Source organism: Orbicella faveolata, unplaced genomic scaffold, assembly GCF_042242905.1.
Source record: "Orbicella faveolata isolate gen_17 unplaced genomic scaffold, um_ofav_v1 contig_47, whole genome shotgun sequence".
Classification (NCBI taxonomy): domain Eukaryota; kingdom Metazoa; phylum Cnidaria; class Anthozoa; order Scleractinia; family Merulinidae; genus Orbicella; species Orbicella faveolata.
The window spans coordinates 15,001,167-15,021,836 of record NW_028301577.1 but is presented as its reverse complement, the minus strand read 5'-3'; the positions used below and the strand labels follow the sequence as shown (position 1 = coordinate 15,021,836).

The 20,670-nt window shown below is 39.4% G+C and overlaps 2 protein-coding genes and 2 pseudogenes across 2 annotated transcripts in view; 1 reads left to right on the top strand and 3 right to left on the bottom strand.

Annotated features, from left to right (window-relative positions):
• The window catches only part of LOC110065443 (uncharacterized), a 425,702-nt gene that overhangs the window by 205,088 nt on the left and 199,944 nt on the right, over positions 1 to 20,670 (top strand). The window contains exons 16-18 of the mRNA XM_089279275.1: positions 4,793 to 4,868; positions 5,004 to 5,104; positions 19,406 to 19,598. Of these exons, the coding sequence (XP_089135401.1) occupies positions 4,793 to 4,868; positions 5,004 to 5,104; positions 19,406 to 19,598 (370 nt within the window). The remainder of the gene's footprint in view (positions 1 to 4,792; positions 4,869 to 5,003; positions 5,105 to 19,405; positions 19,599 to 20,670) is intronic.
• On the bottom strand, positions 9,811 to 10,738 carry LOC149097295 (uncharacterized; annotated as a pseudogene).
• On the bottom strand, positions 10,763 to 11,600 carry LOC149097294 (uncharacterized). The gene has a single exon (XM_089280521.1). It carries the CDS (start codon positions 11,598 to 11,600, stop codon positions 10,806 to 10,808), a length of 795 nt encoding a protein of 264 aa, XP_089136647.1. The 3' UTR covers positions 10,763 to 10,805.
• LOC149097293 (uncharacterized) lies at positions 11,999 to 12,548 on the bottom strand (annotated as a pseudogene).

Genomic DNA, 20,670 nt, shown 5'->3' with positions numbered 1-20,670 from the left:
ATTAGTGTAAAATTACATGTATCTGGGACTCTGGGACATCCATACACGCATTTTGCTTTCTTTGCTTTGTTTCTATCTTGCCATTTTAACATTGATTATGAAACTAGTATTGTGAACGGAAAATTTTGAACTGAGTGATATAAAGCACAACTTCTTGGAAGAAGCCTGTTGATTTCACTCCTGCAATTGTCTCTTTGTTGGGTGGAAAGATATTATTCTTCTGCCTCCCAAGGTAACCACCGAAGAAATATACACAGAAGCATTAACGGTCAATGATATGCCTTTTGGTCACTAGCTATATGTATTTTCCCAGTTCAGTTCCCAGTTTCGATAGATGCAAATACTTTTGCAAAACATGTAAACAGCTGGCTTGATTTAAAATGCCAAACACAAGTTTAGGGTTTCAACTTGTATTTTTATAATCAAACAAAAAGCTAATGCCAATCACGGAACACTTTGCAACTGTAAAAAAGGCGCAATATTAATTCATGGTAGGACACCTTTAGTCGCCCTCCCCTGCACCCCTTAAATGCTAACTGCAAGCACACAGCAGTAAACAAATGCTAACCACAAGCAAACAGCAGTAAATAAATGCTAACGGCAAGCAAAAACAGTATATAAATGCTAAACGCAAGAAAGCACGGTATATAAATACTTACTGCAAGCAAATGGCAGTAAATAAAAGCAGTTATATATGTTCCATGAATTATATCCTGAAAAAAGGCTGTTATGAATGAAAAACACCTCCAGAATGCGGGCCAGCAAGGTAAATGTCTGCAGCTAAGCTCTAATTTATTCTCTGAGGAATATTGTGCCTAATGCTGTAGAAAGTGTGAAGTTTATATGAAATAATTCATATATGAACTACGGTTGTAGATGAGAGTGCAGTTAATTTTCCAATTTAAGCAATGGAAAGAAGAAGCCTGAAAAACCTTGCTCCCAATGTGTGGCTTCATAGCTCAGTTGGTAGAGCATTGCACCGGTATCGTGGAGGTCACAGGTTCGAATCCAGTTGAAGCCCTGATTTTTTAGGGCTTCTTCTTTCCAATTGCTTAAATTGGAAAATTAACAGCGATGATCATTCTTCACTCGCTGTAGAAAGTGGCGCTTTTATCTTGTTATGGCTCCAGCAGTGCCCACAATACTAAGCAACTGGTTAACCAAACATGGCCTGTTTTCATCAAGCAAAATTAAAAATGTTGAGACATATTTCCAGTGTTGTTTACATTATTGTGATGTGTGGCTTTGTGTTAACATTGTAATAATGCTACAGTATTGTGCAAAAGTAATGCAAGCAAAATGTGTGAAAATTCATCTTTGTTCCCACATATTTTGAAGAAAGTTTGAATGGAATTTTATGGCATATTGAGTGATAATTCGTTGGAACAAACTTAGGAGGAACTTTCAATTGAAACACACCTTTCTGTAGCCACGCATTTCAATCGATGATTCCTGTGCTTTTGCAAAATGACAGCAATATATATCATACGCCAATACAGCCTTAACTTCATAGACAAGGGTTATCAAAGCCTTCTTTGAACATTAAGGTTTTTGTCTTCTCTACTTTTATAGAAAACCAGAATGTTGTCAAAGCGGAATGCTCATAAAACCATTCAGCAGTTGTTTATTCCATCCCAGCCCCCTTGTGGTTGTTTGTTAAGGTACTGGGTATCTTCAATCAATTCACAGTTACTTAGCACTGTTTTCATTGCCTTTGTAGTATTCTGTTGGGACTCTAAAACATAAACAGGGATAAACAATTTTGGAAGAGCTTCATTACAGTAGTACAACCACGATTTGTTGCTAACATTACAAGATTTTACCCTAGGTGAATATAAATATTAAGCTTTGCTCATGGTGAGACCTTCACATGGTGGATGAAATCATGGCAGTCTCACATTTTGCCAGCTTCTTCTCGATCTGGTGGCTTTTCATGTCATCATTTTTGCATATCTGTTGATCTATAAATGCTTTTACATCTGTAGACAGCTTTGCTGATCTTCCCTGAAGTGCAGTAGATTTCCCACATAGCCAGTAATTGTGTGGTTCTGTACATTGTCAAAATGGTGTTTTGGCAAGTGTATTCAGTGATTAACAACAAGTGCTTGTATCCATCGGAACTGTGGTTTTGGGGTTTTAGATAAGTCAACAATTGAGCATTCCTTATGAAATAACCAGTTGAGTTTCATAGCTAACAGTTTGTTTAGTTGTGATGTTATTTTGGCAGATAAACGGCTTCTTTCCTGCTCAATCTCCAGAAAGGTCATTTATGTATTTCACTTATAGCTTTTAGACTATTGATAAACAGAAGAATGTTAAAAAAAATTGCAGCAAATTTTTAAGAACAGGGAGTTTAATCATTCAAAAAACTGCAGTGAATTTTTGAGAGGAGCAAATCATCGCTTGAAAATTTGTGTAGCTCAAAACAACAGGCATCATGAAAATGTGGGGAAATTTTGGCGAAATTTATGTGCATTAGTTTTGCGCAATATTGTACAACATATTGCACCAGAAATCTAAACTAAAATCTAAAATCATTTAAACCCCACATAATTCATTAAAAGAAAAAAAGGCCTTAGAAAGTAAATTGAATCTTCACTAAACTTTCAACAAGGTGTCATTGGTAAATGTTACAGAATTGCGCCCATTGAAAAACATCACACAGGAAAATGCAAATGAGCGAAAAAGGAGACAGAGAGCATGCATTAAGCCCTGTCAATCAAGTAATCCTCAGTGTAGGTCATTTTCACGAGCGTTGTTCTAGCTCTGACTGCTCAAATTTTTCCCTATTCATCGGAAAAGAATAAAAGTAATTAGACAGTGTGTTTCATCGAATATAACTTTATGCCACCGGTAAGCAGAGATGTCAGATGACATTTCAATGTTCTAGGGAAAAAATTCTTGCTTTTGCTACTTTTACTCTTAATTTGTGAATTGATATTTAAGATCAAATGTTCTCTTCATTACAAGGTCTTCTGGAAAGTCAACGTAATTCGATTTATCTTAATTGGTCGGCATGCATTTATCAGTTGTTTACATTCTATGCAAATTTATCAGATGGTGGCACGGAACTACAGTATTGTGCAAAAGTAATACAAACAGAATTTGTCAAAATTCATCCTTTGAATAAAGATAAACGTGTCTAAATTCTTGGGCTTTTTTTGTCCAATACTTAAATGTACTGAATGGATAAATGAATACTTAAATGTACTGAATGAATTTCTTTAGTTTCTGAAGGGATTAGTTACGACCTAAAAGCCGAAATGTTCAAGTTAAACTAGCCGGGAAGAAGAAAACATCATTGCAATTCTTTTTGCATATTAGAATTTTATATTTTAAAATATCAAACGAATTGTTGCTACTCTGCCCAATATATGAGAATATATTTTCTCTGAAGAAGTGGCCAAATATATATATAATGGGATAATGCTCCCTCAAAATCACCTTTAGTTTATACTAATGTCCCATGCTCTGTAAAAGAAAGCACATTTCAGTGAGGCCAAATTCAAACCCCCAAAATACCTTATTCATTTTTATTTTGTTTTCATTTGCAGCTTGCATTTCATGATTTGTACAGTGTATTTTGTTTTGTTAAAATAGAATTGCAAAACTCAAAAACAAAAGCAGCAATATAAATTTTTGTAAAAAACGCTCCAGCACTTGCATGGATACGCCAATTATTGAATTTGTTTGACCATAAAAATAGTATTCTTCCTCAGGCATGACCTGATCACTTTGCTGAACACTTATTTCCCAAATTTGATTGATGTTAGACGATGTTAGTGTCTTATTGGAAATCTCTGCACCTGGACCCCTCCCCTAAATTTCTACAATTCACTCCAACCCTCCTTCCCCCCCAACCATCTTCCCCAATTGAACAGCAGCACCTCCAAGCATCAATGACAATTGATCAGGATTTCCCAGGAAAAGCATCGCATTGCAACACGTTTTCTATCTCGCTGTGGCATTGAAGAGAAAGACACAGGCAAAGTAGCCAAAGGCAAAAGAAGAAATGCATGATATAAACAATACCAAATAACATGAAATACTATATGAGCTCCAAGACGAGCATGCACCATGAAAATTTCCCCTGACAGTTTCGTCCACTTAAGTAATAATGACACCTTCCTGTTTATCAACTTAAATTGAAAGTACATTTTTTTCTGAATAACTTAGCTGCTTTTTTAGATTTTTAATATATTTCTTTGTAAACTTAAGATAAAATGACTGACTTAATTTTTTTCAAATAAAATGAAGAGATGACTGGATTTTCTCAAGGGGTACATTGCATTGCGCTTTGATATTTTGCTGTGAAAGATTACTGGCATGGTTTTGTGTAAACACTCTATGTTCTGTTGATATGTATAAGTATGGCCTTTTCAGATGAAAGTGCATTTCAACACTAATTGCTCCAACTGTAGCTGTGTCAAAACCCGTGGTAGCCTTTGCAACCTCATTCACAGGTTGTTGCACCTGCAAAGCATCATAGGTACCCCGCTTTTCCCAGGCGACGCCTTTCAATGGGCGGCATTCTGTAATGCAGGCCATTAAATCTCTCTATTGTTAACATTAAAAAGTGCAGCACTCAAACGTTGGGTTGCTTGAATTTGGAAGAAAAATTCATGGAAACAAAGAACGTAATTTGACAAATGTCACTCACATTACTTTTGCCTGTCACTTAGCAGATCTACATTCTGCATGGTTGTAAGTGATAATGTGGTTTTGGTTACAATTATCAGTATCCAAAAATGACACTTTTTTTTCAAATTGCATTTTTAACCATTTTTTTCAGAGCAAACAGAAACCCAAAGAAAATGTTACTGAATTCCACATGGTGACACCAGCAAGGAGGCGAGAGCCCCGATTTGGTAAGAGAAGAATTGGATCACACAAACCTTTACCACTTAAAGGATATAAAAAGAGGAAAGCTGAAAAAGCAAAACCTTGTTTCAGCTCCTCATCAAACGTGTTTTCTGAGAGTGATATATCTTGTTATGATCAAGGTGGAGCTGAAAGAAATAAAACTGACGAGGATAACAATGAGATTGAAGATGAATCTGTTGACATTGTTCAAGATTCCCTGACATTTGCTGAGGATACAGAGGTGTGTTATGTACCAATTTCTTACTTTCAATAATTAATGCAAAGTTCCACTTAATTTAGTGTCAAAGAGGAAACAAAAGGGTCGCTAGCCCACTTTGAAAAAGAGGCCTGGCCTGAGCGTATTGGATTGAGGGCTTACAGATTTATTATTGCATTGAAAGAAATTTACGTTATTTGCCAGCTTGCAGGTGAAGCTTCAGGCCATACTCAAGATAGAGGGCACAGTTTTTCCCAATATGGACAGACCTAGCCCGGCAAATAGCATATTTATTTGCAACTACTAGTGAAAACTATTTTACACTATTTTATTTTATTTTGTTTTTAAACAATTTTATTTTAATCGTTTGATTTGCAAGTGCTAGTGGTTTTGTTTTCACAACTGTGTCATTGAATTGCCTTATGTGCCATCCACAACCCCCTTTGGGAAAAAACTTTGCAACGGTTTAGATACTAGAAACGAGAGCATGTTATAAAAGAACAGACTCCTTTCTTACTACTGACTGGGAATATTTGTTGCATTTAGTTCACCAGGTAAGTTCTCCAAAATTGATTTTCCGGTGTGAAATTTTGTGGAAAGTGTGTAGTTGTACTGCAAAAACAATTTCTCTCAGTCATTGCAAACCACTTGGAATCAGGCTCTTATAGCGTAAATTGAATAGCAGAAAGCAAGGAAATTCATTAAGTGTATTCCACAGAAATTCCCTTAAATACAGCAATGATCAGACAGGTAAACTCTACCAAAATTGACTCATTAATGTGCTTATGTGCAATGAATGAGTTTAAGCGATGTGGGCCTTCAAATGGGAATCTTGCGTGGACTTTTTATCTGTGTAGACTTTTTAATGGGCATAGACAGAAATTAAATGTTGATTAATTTATGCTGATGTTGACTGGAAATGATGGTGCGAGAAGAAAGAAAGCAAAGCGCACTGACCAGGGCTTGAACCTCTGCCTGACTTTGGTTGCTGGATTTCAAGACGAACCCATTTATCCAGTTGGCCATCTCAACATTCCCGTGTTGCCTGATGCCAAGAAACGCTCCATATAGCTGGGGTTACCACTGGCCATCTGAAAATGACATGTCGTCGCTGGTTGTTTTTACGGATGTTGTCCATGACACGCCAGATGGGATGTATAATGTATTGGTTGTTGACAAACAGAGTGAATTTGGTTGGAAATACTGAAAAATTTTAGAATTTGAGGAGTGCAAATTATTTTCAAAATATTCCTTCATTGCGATTGTTACGGGCTCAATGAGTGTAATTTAGCTCCTCAGCTCGAGGCAGCTATCGTGGATTTTGGCTTCCTGGCCTGCTTTTGTGATTTCTGGTGAGTAAATATTTGTTTTCTTTAATTGTTTTGAATTTGTTTTAAGCAAAACTTCCAGCCCACACATCAAATCGAAGTGACCCTGGAATAAACTAAAGCCTGTTTCAGACTTCGGCCGGGTTTATGATCGCTGCCTGACAATTGCTGTAAACAGCTAGCTGTAAAGCTCCATTACAATGCTACTGAAATGCCAAATGAATACTATTGCTTTATAATAATGGCCCTAAGTCAAATGTTACCGTAATGTTCCGATAGTAACAACCCCCCGAAATTAACATCAATTTTTTGTGGCCACTAGTAAATCCCAAAAGTATCGACCCCCCAAAAGGAGTGACCCCCCCCCCAAAAAGTAGCGACCTCCCGAAAGTAGCGACCCCACCCCCAAAAGAAGTGAGACCAAGTGTTTTAAAGTGCACCTAACCCCAAAAATTTTTTTCGCTAAAATGAATCTCCTTGTTATTTGAAATAGTTCTGCGAAAAACTTTTTGGATTCCGTTAAATCCTCGATTTTCTGTGCCCCGACGAAATCTCGAAAATAGCTCCAAAACACCGCCATCTTGTTTCACGACCGAGTTTGAGGAGAATGGGTCTAGCGGCTCTTGTGACGTCTACCCAGGAAGGTTGGATATCTCACGTCCTCTCATTTCCTTCAGGATGGTGCAATACACATTCGAAAAGTGCGCAGAAACGCCTTCCAGAGGTGCTATCGGCTGTTGCAGCAATATTCCAGATTTAAAGAAAGATATACTGTACAATTAACTGACGATGATCGGCTAATGGTGCAACAAAGACGTAAACGATGGTTGATTTTGTCGAACCGAAAGAAGCGAACTGAATCTGTGAGAACCATTGAAGAACTCTCACTGGAATTTGTTCCGCAGACTTTCGAACACTATTTTCATAAATTTTCTGCTCAAAGCTAACCAGCAATTTGTAGAAATACTACCTACAACCTATATCTTCCAATCCCGCAGTATTTGTAACATACAAAGTTGTGTGATCCGATCATGATCAAGAAGCGTTATACTGATATGGAAATAGATCGCAACTGTACACCGCTAACCAACACTTATTTCTCTTTCGATTTAGATAAAAGTCGAAGATTAATCCTCTAGAATTACATGATAACAAAATTGTTAGACTCACAGAGTTTTTCGGAGGTTTGGAAATCAGCAGTGCGACAAAGATTCTGTGATATAGCGTCGAAAATATGACCGTGTAACATGTGCGGACCGCTTAGGGAACACATCCTTTTCGCTTATCCGACAAATTTCGCTGCAAACTTTGAGAACAATTTACATTGGTTATTTGGAGTTACGACTTAAAACGTGTGACAATGTGAAATCGGTAATTGTATGAAATGTTTCCTTCCGCCTTGCTTCCCGCAGCTTCAAAAATACAGGTCCAAACAATACGATTTTCAATCGATCGAAGCCAATGTTTTGGAGGTCATCAAGTCTCGAAAACTGCAACACGTACGTCGCTCTTATAAACATGAAGCATTCAACTGAAAGTAAAACACAAGCTGGATTTAACAGAACAATCACACCTTGATAAAATACATTCTCGCTATGGACAAATGTAAACGGGCTATAAACACGCGTGGGAATCTTATGTTTAGTTGACGAAATTACCATCCAAAGCAGTCCTTGAGTTTTCTTTCCTGCTTTTAGTTTGCCTGCTCCTCCACTTCGTATCTAGTTTTCCATTCCTAATATACAAGCAACTCGTCCGCAAAGAAGTCTTCCCCTTCGTCGCTTGAAATATTGTAAATTGCTCTCAAAGCTCCAAGCAGTGAGTTCACAGTTGTTGAATGTGCTCGATCGAAGTTTATTTCGGAGTCTTCCGAATCGAAACTTAACTCTTACTCCAGTGACGAAAAAGAAATGATTCTGAGACAAAACTTGGACGTTTTAGTCCCAAAATACATCGGAACGATTAGTTTTGTGTTCCATTTTCTCGAGCAAATACAGAGAGTTGACTGAGGCACCATTGTGTTTGGTTCCTGGGTAGACGTCATCAGGTACCGCTGCCCCAGACTCCCTAAAACGCGGTCGTGAAACCTTCAAGCGCGACTTTGAAAGGGCATAGAAAATCGAGGATTCAACCAAATTCAAAAATTTCTTCGCCCAAATGCTTCGAATAAAGTCTAGATTCGTTTTAGCGAAAAAAAAATTTGGGGGTTAGGTGCACTTTAAATTGTATACCATATACCTTTAATTTGTCAATCAGTAGTCAAAATTTTAATGTACAATAACATGTTTGTGCAGTGTCACAAATTGTTCACGATAAGGCACTTTAATTTACAACAAGGGGAAGCTTTATGCCACCATTCGTCCTTGACATCAGTTAACTGATGTAGCGATGTAAGAACTAAACTGGTATAATTTCGTATTAGTGACAGGAACGTTTCTTCAAATTGAAATTGAAAACTCTCTAATTTAGTTTTTGTGGATTAACATGAATGTGTTTCTTCCAATTAAATGACAGTAACACTGAGATGCCGGTATAGGGTACAGACTAAAATGCAGCGGTGCATCATTCAGTGCAATCGAAGCAGTTTAGCTTTCCTCCTCTTAGTGAAGAGCTCAATCTCCTCTATATTGGCTGATTCACCCATACAGTAGTCTGGTAAACCATCGCTATTATTTCACTGTCCCTGCTACTGGAAATGGGTAGTGAAATTCCACATTTCACAAATGAACAGGTAACTGTGTCTTTCAGCTGGCCCGAGGTCTCTTGCCATGCCGTACTCACCCATTTCGTGAAAAGCACACGCCGATCACCAGCAGTCACTTTTCCCATCATAAAGCGCTCTGGATTTGTGGACAAGTGTTCCATGGCTAGTCTGTCAACACTTTTCTTAAATTCCACATAAATGATCCTCTTTTGAGGCCTGGTCTGAGCTTCCACTAACGATACTACATTTAGGAAGTAACATACTGGCTGTGGGTAAAATTTGGGTGGCACGGAAGGATGACTGGGGAGTAGGGGCCCAGGAAGGGGGCCCTCCTGGGGGAGTACAGATCGGGTGGTACCGGGGGTAGCCACCGTGGAATAAAAGTTCCAGACCTGCCTCAAGGGGTGAGGCCCATATCCCACAGTCCCAGGAGACTGAGGGAACCAGGAGGGGGAGCCCCTCCTTGGGGGGGGGTACAGATCAGGTGGTACCAGGGGTAGCCACCTTGGAATAGGACTCTCCAGACCTGTCTCCAGTGGGCTAGAGCCTTACAGTGGGGTAAAGTGCAGCTAATGGGTGCACTTCCCTGCCACGAATTGCAAAACTTGTTTAACTGAGGGACTCAATTCCCCCACAGTAAGATAAAGTGGGGGCAGGACTCTTGAGCAAAGGTCAGATGCCATGTTCATAAAATAACATTACTTACAAGGTAAAGATAAGGAATGAGAGCTTCTGCGGCTTACTAACAGTTTAGGTACAGTTAAAATAGCAGCTTGTGGAGTTTTGATATATAGTTCGTAGCAGTCTGAGCTCCACCATCCTAGAACTTTAATTAGCCATGCAGGGATGCCTGCTGTGGCTGCAGATGTGGTGACCCTGATGCAGAAGCTGTGGGAGTAGAAGTTGTTGGATGGGAAGCGGCATTGCTGTAGAATAAACCAGAGCTCCTTGGTGAGGCTTGAGCGGGTTAGCCATGAGCAAGATTGACAGAACGTAAATAAAGGACGGCTTGCTGGAGGCTGGGCTTGGAGAATGTAGTCTTTCATCACCATCACAGAACAGATGGGTGAAGTGGACTTTGCTATGGTGAGGGTGCAGCCTTGGCGGAAAGGGTCGGTTTTGGATTGTTTTATCCTAACCCGCATAAGGGAAGGGGATTGCAAATCGGGGTGGAAGGTTATATCTTGGGAGGTGAGATGAACCTCAGGGTTGAAGGGGCCATTACAGGTAACTCACTAGCACATAAAAAGGCGAAGAATGCTGGGGTGAAGGCTGCCCTAAGCATAATATGGTCTAAATTAGTGCTCAGTACAGGGCGGAGATAGTTGTGGATTGCGGTGAGGATTTGGGTAGTGATAGGGAAGTGATCGCATCTTGTTGAGGGGGCTAGGCGTTTTATACCTGTCAGGACTTTTTGAAGATGATGCATTTTGTTGATATGAAGGGGGAAGTTGCGCTCACGATGGAGGTCTTGAACAGCAACCAAATAGAGTTTGACTGTGTCATATGAAACGGTTTTGGCTAAGTGAGAGGCAAAATAAATGAGTCATTTCTGATGCTGGCAATAGGGGGTTAGAGGGGCCCACCAATCCATGCATGAGGTTAAAGGTTAAGAAATGTTTTTGACCTGCCTGGTAGGTTTGCCTTGTGGAGGGGGCGAGAGAGGCATGGAAGTATTGCTGTACAGAGGCTGTCAGATGAGCATCGCTGATGAAGGGATGACACAGGGAGTGAGAGAGGTTGTGGGAGCCAGGGCCCGGAAACGATCCATCTGAAAACAGGAAAGGGAGTCAGCAATAGCATTATCCAGCCCAGGGATGTGGGTAGTGCTAATAGTGAAGTTGTTAATGAGGGTGAGGAGGGTGATGCTGTGGACAAGGTCCATTATCCGGGGAGACTTGGAGTGTTTGGAGTTGATGATGGGTACCACTGACTGATTGTCACACCACATCAGGATACGCTTCCCCGACCAGGTGGGGCCCCACAGGACACATGCCAGGTAAATGGGGAATAACTCCTGCCATTCAATACTGATGCCCCATTCTTTGTTAAGGATGTGTTCTGGTAGCCAGTGACCCTGGAACCATAACCCGTCTAGGAACCCTCCATAGCCTATGGACCCGGAGGCATCTGTGAAAAGTTGAAGGTCAGGGGGTTTGGAGACATGGGAATGAAGAAAAATGCTTACCCCATTCCAGTGTTCTAGGAAATCAACCCACATCTTGATGTCCTTACGGAAACCGGCATTGAGTTTGATGTGCCAGTGGGGGAGATGGGTACCCTTAGTAAGGTGGATGATACGTTGGAGGAAGGGGCAACCTGGGGCAATCACCCGGCATGTGAATTGGAGAGTGCCTATTAGGGATTGAAGTTCTCGGAGGGTTGCTGATTTTTTAAGGGACCACTGATGGAGGGCCTGTTTGGTACAAGCAAGCTTGTCTTGTGGGAGGCGGGCCTCCATCGTATGGGAGTCTAGGAGGATACCCATGAATTCCAGGGAGGTAGAGGAAGGAAAGGTTTTGCCAGGGGCAATGGGGATGTCTAGCTCAGTGAACAGGTGGAGGACATTGCAGAGAGCTGTTGCACAGTGGGTCCAGGGTGGGGCTGCTGCGATAAAAAAGTCATTGAGAATGTGAATAACCTTGGGAATGTGGAGCTTGTTTTGAATGATCCACTCGAGGGCTGAGGAGAACTGGTCGAAGAGAAAGGGGGCACTGCGCAGATCGAAGGGAAGGACCATATCAAAGAAATACAGGCTTTGCCACTTCATCCCTAGCAGTTCCCAATCGGAGGGGTGGACCAGGATGTTCTGGAAGGCGGCTTTAATATCCAGTTTGGACATAAAGCAGTTCTGACCAAGATCTTGGAGAATGGCAATTGCATCATCTACTTTAATGTACTGGAGAGAATAGTCTTCAGGGGGGATGTGGGCATTGACGGTAGTGAGGCGGTGTTTGGGATAGGAGAGGTGGAATATTGTCCGCCATTCTGAGGAATGTTTTTTAGGAATAGCCCCAATCGGGTAACCTTGAAGATTAGGAAAAGGGTGGGAAAGAAAGGGCCCAGCAGTGTGGCCTAGTGAGACTTCTTTTAACATGTTGCTGTCGATAACAGAAGGGTTTTCCTTAGCAGAGGGCAAATTGGGGAATTCTTGTAGAATCCGGGGGCCAGTATGACCGATTTTAAAACCTTCAGAAAGGCCAGAGAGGAGGTGGTGCACAAAGGGTTGATGAGGGTGATCCTGGAGATAGGATGCCAGCCTGCGAATATTAATGGGGGTGGGGGGTGAGAGATGAGCTAGGTATTCAGGAGTGGCTGCAGGAGGAATTGCTAGAGCCTGTAGGTGATTTAAGGCGGTCCTCTTTGCTGCGGGAGAGTTTGGAGTGGTCCTGGCCTGAGTGGGTGGCACTACATCCTAGCTGGTTGCATGTAACATCGAGTGGTTGAACCTTGCTCATTGCACCTGGAAGTACAAGCCCCAATGTTGTCTGGCACTCTTGCAGTCTTGTCTTGGCACTCTTGAGCTCTATGCCCATCATAGATAAGAAGTCTATCGTGTGGTTGACCAAACATGTTTGCCTTCTTCCACATATTTCTGAGCCAGAAGACCATCATTTTCTCATTGCACCATGCGTACTCTTGGAACTTGACCACAACTCTTGGATCATACTGCCTCTTTTCTCTGTCTGGAATTCTTTGTCCTGTGCCCTTAAAGATCAACAAGGGTTTGATGCGAGGCTCACCATTGGCAAATATGGTCAATTGCACATTACATGGTCTCTTATCATGGCCTTCACCTGTTGTCCGAGTCCATACTGACTTTTTGCCTTTTTCTGTATAAGTAGCTCCCTTGGTGTTGAAGAAGAGTTGCAGTGGTGTTTGATTCATATTAGCTATATCATGTAATTTCCAGAGACCTACAATGCCTTCTTGGACACCCTTCAGCTCAGTTGCTTTAACTGCTGCCGTTCTTTTGAGGTACCTGCGAAATTGTTGAATAGACATATGCAGTGTTTCAGACTGTTTCTGTGCAGCATTTGTTGGGCACCACAAGCTGATATCATAGCATGATTTAAAGTGATCAAACCAGTGGTTTGACATTTTAAATCCCATCCCTAGATGCAGCTCCACCATTAACTGTTTGCATCGACTTCGGAACCACCATTCCTTGACCTTGACACCTTTCCCATGTAGTTCCTGGAATTCCTCAAATAATCTCTTCTCCAAAGCTGTATGCCGAACAGCTCCTGCCTTTTTTGATTTGTACTTTGAATTTCTAAGTTCATGTTCTTGGTTGATCCATGGATTATATGTGCTAGCTTTCACTGTGAACTTATAGTGAGCTTTAAACTCTCTAGTTGCCTTTGCCTTGTTCTTGTATTTCTTGTAGAGATGTATGAACTCAAGCTTTTGTTCCCTTTTCCACTGCTTTCTCTTGTCAGGGACCTTGATATCAGTACCTTTGCTACTACTGTTCGCTGTTGTCTTAAGGGCTTTGGAGACTGCGCCAGTTGAACTTTGCTCATTTTCTATTTCAAACTGAACTGGCCTGATTTCATCAGAAGCCTCCATATCCTCTAACACTGATTCATCATTGGTCTCAACATGACAGCCGGCAATGCTGGTATTGTTGCATTGGTTACAAATTCCAACCTTACTCATGGACTTATATTCTGGCTCAACTTCAGGATTCTGAATTTCGGGAGCACAGAAGACACAAACGGTTGTCTCACATCGTATACATTGATATTTTGTTGCCCTTCCACATAGGCAAACGTTCTCCATGTTTTCACCTAAGAAAGACGAGAACTCCATGCTACGTGAAAACATGACCAAATGTCAATCATTTTAGCGGACGTCTCGGGAAAGAGATGTAATCAACAGAAGGTAACTTCATGGGTTCCAAAAGTCACGTCTGTGGGTTGTGATTGACAGATTTCGATCCATTCATATTTTAACACAAGAAAATGAGACAAGACCCTCACATCGGCATCAGGAAAGCGTACTGTTCAAGTGAAAATTGATGACCAATGGCTTCTATTTACTGCCGATTATGCACAATTACTTCGCGTATCAAGGGAGATCATTGCTATTGGTCTAATCTGCAAATTAATGAAGTCTGCAACTGCATTCCCAAGCCTTCTAACGCATATTCACATAATGCAATAGTGGTGAAGATGAAAAACACAAATGGCAGTGAACAAAATGTGACCACAGTTTGGACACATGCCTGATAGTCTAGTGGAGGTCCTGTACAAGCCATTGTTGGAAAAGGAAATCAAGATGACTTGCAATGTATCTGGCCAAGGCAGGAGTGTGCCTGAAGGTGTATGGGTTCAAGGAGGAGGCATCAAGACTCCTTGCGTTTATGAAATGGGCATCAAGAACGGACTTAGAAGTCTAAGAAAAGAACTGAGAGACAAACTTATAGAACTTGTCCCGACTACTGACAGTACAATTTAGGAAGACATCCAGAGCCCACCCATGTCGCAGTTAAAACATGAAACTGGATAGATGAATTTTGTCTCATTTGTTTATTGGTGTTGATATTGATTTATTTTATTATGGCTGTATTTATCATTGTTACCTTCTTCTTATGAAACACAATCTATACATATGGAATGCAAATAAAATGTTGTTCTTTTTTTGATTTCATGTTGTTCATTTTTGATTTCAGAAAAAGTTCGTGCCAGCTCTATTTGTAAACGATTTTTGTTCCCTAAAAGTTACGACCCCCCAAAGGTAGCGACCCCCGAAGGCTGCTAATTCCAAAAGTAACAAGGGTCGCTTATTATTGGAACTCTACGGTAGATCAGTAAAAGATGATTTCCTGAATTTCATAAATAGCAAACTGTACTTCCTTGCTGATTATCTTCGCTCGTGTGTTACACGCGTAGGCCTGGATTGGTTAGGCGAAACGACATCAAGTTTAATGAATCTAACCATGAGACAAACTGATGATCTTAAAAGCTGTGTGACATTTGGTAACCATGACTGTTGCCCAAATGGGATCAATATGCAGGTAAATAATCAATTCAATGCCTCTATCTTAGATTGTTGGAAACAGAGTTGATCAGAGGCATCTGCAGTGTGTTTGCTTTGTTAAGAATCCTGTCCTGCTAGGCCTGGGTCAACTTAAAAGGGATGTGCCTTATTTGTGGTACATGTATCTTCCAAATTATTTACATTTTTATCTTAACCTTTTTATTTATTGAATTTCAGGGGTGGCAGTTAATGTTACATCTGCTGGATTATTCCTGGCTACCTATAAAGTTAAAAAACAATGAGTAATTATTATAAACAATGATAGAGTCAAGTGAATGAAAATTAATTATGACAGTGACGACTCAAGAACTTTAATGATAAATGCTGAGTGTAGTGTGGATTGTCTTGGCAAAGAGACTTCATCAGACAAGAAGCTTTCCCTCGAAAACCAAGCTTGCACACTTTCAACTTCATTAACAGATAACTGGTGTATATGCAGCTCACCATCACAGCCTCAACCAACTCACCTTAGATATTGACATAGTCATTAAGACTGTCTGGTGTTCATTAAAATATAAAACATATTGGTACAAATAATACCACAACAACCTGGATTAATAGACAATGAAATGCTGTGTTGAAAAATTTCCACTACCAGAAATCAAGACTGTTAATGAACTGTCAGACTACCTAATATCTTTGTTTTGTTTTGCTTCTTCACCACCGTCTGGAATTATGATTAGGTTAAACTTTTGTTAAATTGGAGTTTTTTGAGTAAATGGTAAATGGTCGATCTGAACATAACTAATACCATCAAGCATTTTTGCATACCATTTGCACAAATCGTTGACAAGCCAATTTTTATGTGTAAATGATAAACAACCCACATTTCCAGAAAGTTGTGAACAAGACATTGTGCACTTGAATATCATAGCACAATAATATGTGTTTATTGGACTACAAGTGGCACAAGCCTCAATAAAAACCCAAGAGACAATGTTGCAGCTAGTAATATATAAAGTAAATGGTCAGTTGTATCAGTGTACATGCATATTTATCTGCATCCACTCAACCTTTCCACCATGCATTCCACTTAAATAACAAAATAGGCTAAATATAATGCACATGATATAGAATATTCTCCTTTAAGAGTGTCTGCCTGTAAAAATCAGACAAATTCTTAATTTCGTGGCAAGGGTCGAAAATTCAATTTCTCTCATATTCTTATGGTAGATAGGCTGGGGTGTGACGAAAACTACTGGATAGTTTTTTGGGCAAAATATCCTTTTATTTCAAAGAAATATGCAAATTACCAAATTCCGTTAGAATCCTCATTTGATGCACCATTTTATTGAGCAAGTTTGAGAGCCTTGCATGCAAAACCACATCATTCTTCCGTCTTTAAAACACTCAAATGTTTTTGTGCAATGTTTAAATGTGTACTGGGTTGATTTTAGGGAATGTTGCGTTGTCTTTTTGGGTGCAAAATAATTAAGTTTTGAAGACATGTATTTCATCCACTTAAAAGTACTTCGTGAATATAGTTAATTTTCACCGTGTGCGAAACCTTCAAATGGATTAAGCTTCTCGTGGTTGAATTGCAGAAGGATGGTCTACAGATTCTTTGGGCAAATGATTGTGAGCGATGCGAGAGCTTTTCAAAGTACGTATAAAATGCAAATATTTGACCATTCATTGTCAAATTGCCATTAACGGGTGAGACGTATATTTTAGCATGCGCCACACGACTTGACCTATAATAAGTAATTTCTGGCTGTTTACCCGCTCGGTAGATTACCCGCATGGGTCATTTTTTGCAATAACGAGAAAAAAATTTCAACAGATTACCCGCACTGGCAGATCACCTGCACCCAAAAACAAAAGAAATTCATGAACTCACAAAGTTGGAGTGATGATAAGCCCTTGTGACCATTCATAGCCCATACAAGTGTATATTTTTTAAAGCCAAAGACATTCTCGTCCCCATAGCCCTTTTTGCTCCTCTTAGCCACCAGGGCCGTGGCACGAGAATCAAAGGGCTCTGGGGACATAGGATTTTCAAGTGAATTCGAAGTTTTTTGATTGGGTGTTTGAAAACAAAGAAATCTTGAACGGAAGTCAGAATGTTTGAGCTGATTGCTGGCGCGAAAATATGAAACAGCTGTGACCAGCGGTGTTGAGCAGTGTTTAAAATGGAGGATTTGGGAAATGTTGTTTAACTCACGGCTCAACACTCATTGCTGTTGCAAAAAAACGTTTTTTTTAGAAACTCCAGTTGATATTTTCAGCAAGGAAAGCAGCAAAGAGCTGGAAATTTTAAAACTGCTTGAATTTTTAACTGGGTAAGAAATTATAAAGTTTGGTGATGGATTACCTATGAAACTGTGTAAACCATGTACAGAAAGGTGAAGAATATTAAAGAATTCCGTTCATTGTTGCTGGCATCACTTTCTTCGGAGGAATTGTCAATCGTAGGGTCTTGTGTGAAAAGAGTTTGTGGCTCGAACAGGCTGGAGAATCACCTTCGTCGAGTCAGCACTCGACGAAGAGTGAACCGCAGAAGTGTCAAAAGTGGTTGGTGTTTTTTTCCATTAGGCAGCTTGAAGGAGATCAACATCACAACAAAAATCTCCCACAGCTTAGACCTATTGCTTCCAAAAATAACACGACTGTACTACAGCGCCTTCCACAATTTTAAAAAGTTGGAACCTTTTATAAATGCAGGCTCAGGGTTGGTGTTTCAGAAAATATGTCTAAAATATATTACTGTATTGTACTTAAAGGAAAACTGTAAGTAAATGGTTTTGTTTCCTGGCGAATAATTGTTAGCATATTTTTTTGCTTTGCCATCGATGGAAGGAACCATGGGAAGGCCAATAAGTCATTTTACATTGCTGGCCCCAATCTCCAAACGAGGAAGTGGAACTGATGATAATGATGATGAGTGGATAATGTTTCAGCTTTGTACTGATGCAAAAAGTTAGGAAGTGTACCTTTTGCAGTCAGGTATAATTAAATGATTTAGGTGAAATTAGGGTTTTAAAGACCAGGTCTCAGCAAGGCATCAATTTCAAAACATTCTGTCCCTGCATAAAACTATACACATTCAATTCTCAGCTCTGATATATGTGCAACTGAAAACAGACATTAAGATATTCTGTTTGTGTTTACCACCTGACAACTGATCACTGAGAGACTTGCAATCAACCCCTAATAATGAGGAGACCTTTTTACCAACATTGAGGGTAGAAAAATATATCCGTTTCTTTAAGTCTCATGTAAAAAATTTGGAGCAATTTGAGTTTTACTAAATAAATGACTTGATATTTTCAGTTCATGGGTACTTAAAAAATTAGTAACTGAGGAAATGTAAACACTAAGAGTCTTATGGATAAAGTTTAAAAGTTTACAGTGGATTAGAAAATATACAATGTGTTCATCACTTACAAAATAGAGGCTAAGCAATGAAATTTTCACTTTTCAAGAACAAGTGGTCAACCTATAATTTCTCCCTTCTGTAGTAGTAATACATTTTCAAGTAGACAGGCCAAGTTAAGAAAATCATCAACCTAGGGATACTGTTTTGAGTTCACATTTTCTAATTGTATTGTCAATATACAATGTCCACGATAAGAGTGTGTAAATCGGAGTTAATCACTGTAGACTGGGGCATCCTCTCTCTCATCACTTGTAGTTTTGCTAAGTACAGAAGAAGCAGTACTTTGATTTTGTCATCACCAGTGTGTGGTCATGTTGAACATGTGTAGAAAATGTTCTGCCTATTGGGGTTCACTGCAATGATTTCTGGATCCTGACTATTCCAAGGGAACTTTGTGTAACATGTATAACATAATAACAGCAATGATATGTATGACATTTTGTTTGCTCAGTTACTGTTGCAGTTAGTGCAACTACAGGCACCACTGCAAATACGGCACCTAGCATACCTAGTTGGGCATATGCAGGCCAAAAACTCTTCCTGTAAATACGTTGTATGCAAATGTTTGTTGATTTAACAATGATTGTAATTGGTTTGTGATCAGTGATAGCATACAATTAGCTCAGTGTAGCTCAGTAGCAAAGTGTTTGGAGTGTTTACGTTAACTTTTAACACACTTTCTTGCCAAAACTTTTTTTCAGAGGTTGTGGGGGTTTACATAACACTCATGGAAATTCTAGAGGGAAGAGGGGAGGAGCTTACTGAAATTCCCCCCATGGTGGGGGTATAGATATTTTCTGGAACTACACAATATATGATTAATGATAATCTGATGACAACAAAAGTTTCTTCATGTTTTATGTTCAAAGGATGAGTGCAGCCAAAAACAGCGAGATCAGATGAACAGTAATCAAGGATTTGGCCTCAAGAAAAAAGGAGTAGGAAAAAAGGAATGTGAGCAAGACACTGGATCTATTTTGAAATATGCTGTTAATGACAAGTGTGCAACACAAAAATCAAAACCATGGCAGAGGGCAAAAGTGAAAGCAACAAAATCCAGAGGTAAGTGCTAATCTGATACTATCTTCTCTCTCCTTAGTGAGGTCAATTAAATGCCCAAAAGTCTACTTGCTTCAAATTACCCTTTGTGGTTAGTGAATGATTACCCAATTGTTACCCTTTTTGTGGTAACTTAGTTTCAGACAGTGGATTGACATTTTTTTGTGATTTGGCAGCAAAATTGTGCTGAAACTGTTGTGAAGTTAAGCATAGCATGACAAAGTGTGACAAACCAATTTTAAAATAGCTTTGATTGCATAATTACAACTGGAAATATGATCTTTGTATAAGCCTTTGTTGTTAAAGTATCCTTGAAAATATTCCTACTATGTGTTGCATGGAATTTAAAATATAGTTTGTGGTTTCCATTTGAAAACATGTATGAACACTAGTTTCTCCCAGCAACAGGATAAGTGCAGGATTCTGTTCAGATTAGCACCTAGGTCCTCAGAATTTGCATAAGTATTAGCCCATATCTGTAAAATTGTAGTTGCATGTCATAATTAGGAAACTGTACTTATCCTTTGTATTTTGTATCACATATATACGTTAGCTACCATTATCTATAATTATAAGAACCTTGATTCAAGCAATAAAGGAGATTCAGTTGGTTGTACAGCAGTTGAGTGACCCTCACTCCAGGTGATATAAATTGCACTAATCTATATATACTACCCACCCCCCAAAATGTGAAGGCTATCGTTCCCTTTCCCGAACTGATTATGTTGCATAGTTAAGTAGTTTTTGTGCTGTTCAGAAAAGAAGTCCATTACAATTGGAGTAGTTAATAAAAAAAATCAATCGATCAATCAAACTTTTTAAAAAATGTATTTATATAATAATAATACTAATAATTATGATCATGATAGTGATAGTGATGTAGTGATAATGATAATAATAATAATAATAATAATAATAATAATAATAACAATAATAACAAAAATCAACATCTCTGTTGTAATATAACAAAAAGAAGGACATAGGCACTTTAATGTCAGTTTGTTTTACTTAAAATATGGGGTGGAAAGTTTTGGATTTTTGGAAGGGGTGTGACTGCTTAATATGGAATCTAAAT

Excerpts from the sequence above, each read along its gene's own strand:
- LOC149097294 (XM_089280521.1), bottom strand. The coding sequence starts at position 11,600 with ATGGGTATCCTCCTAGACTCCCATACGATGGAGGCCCGCCTCCCACAA.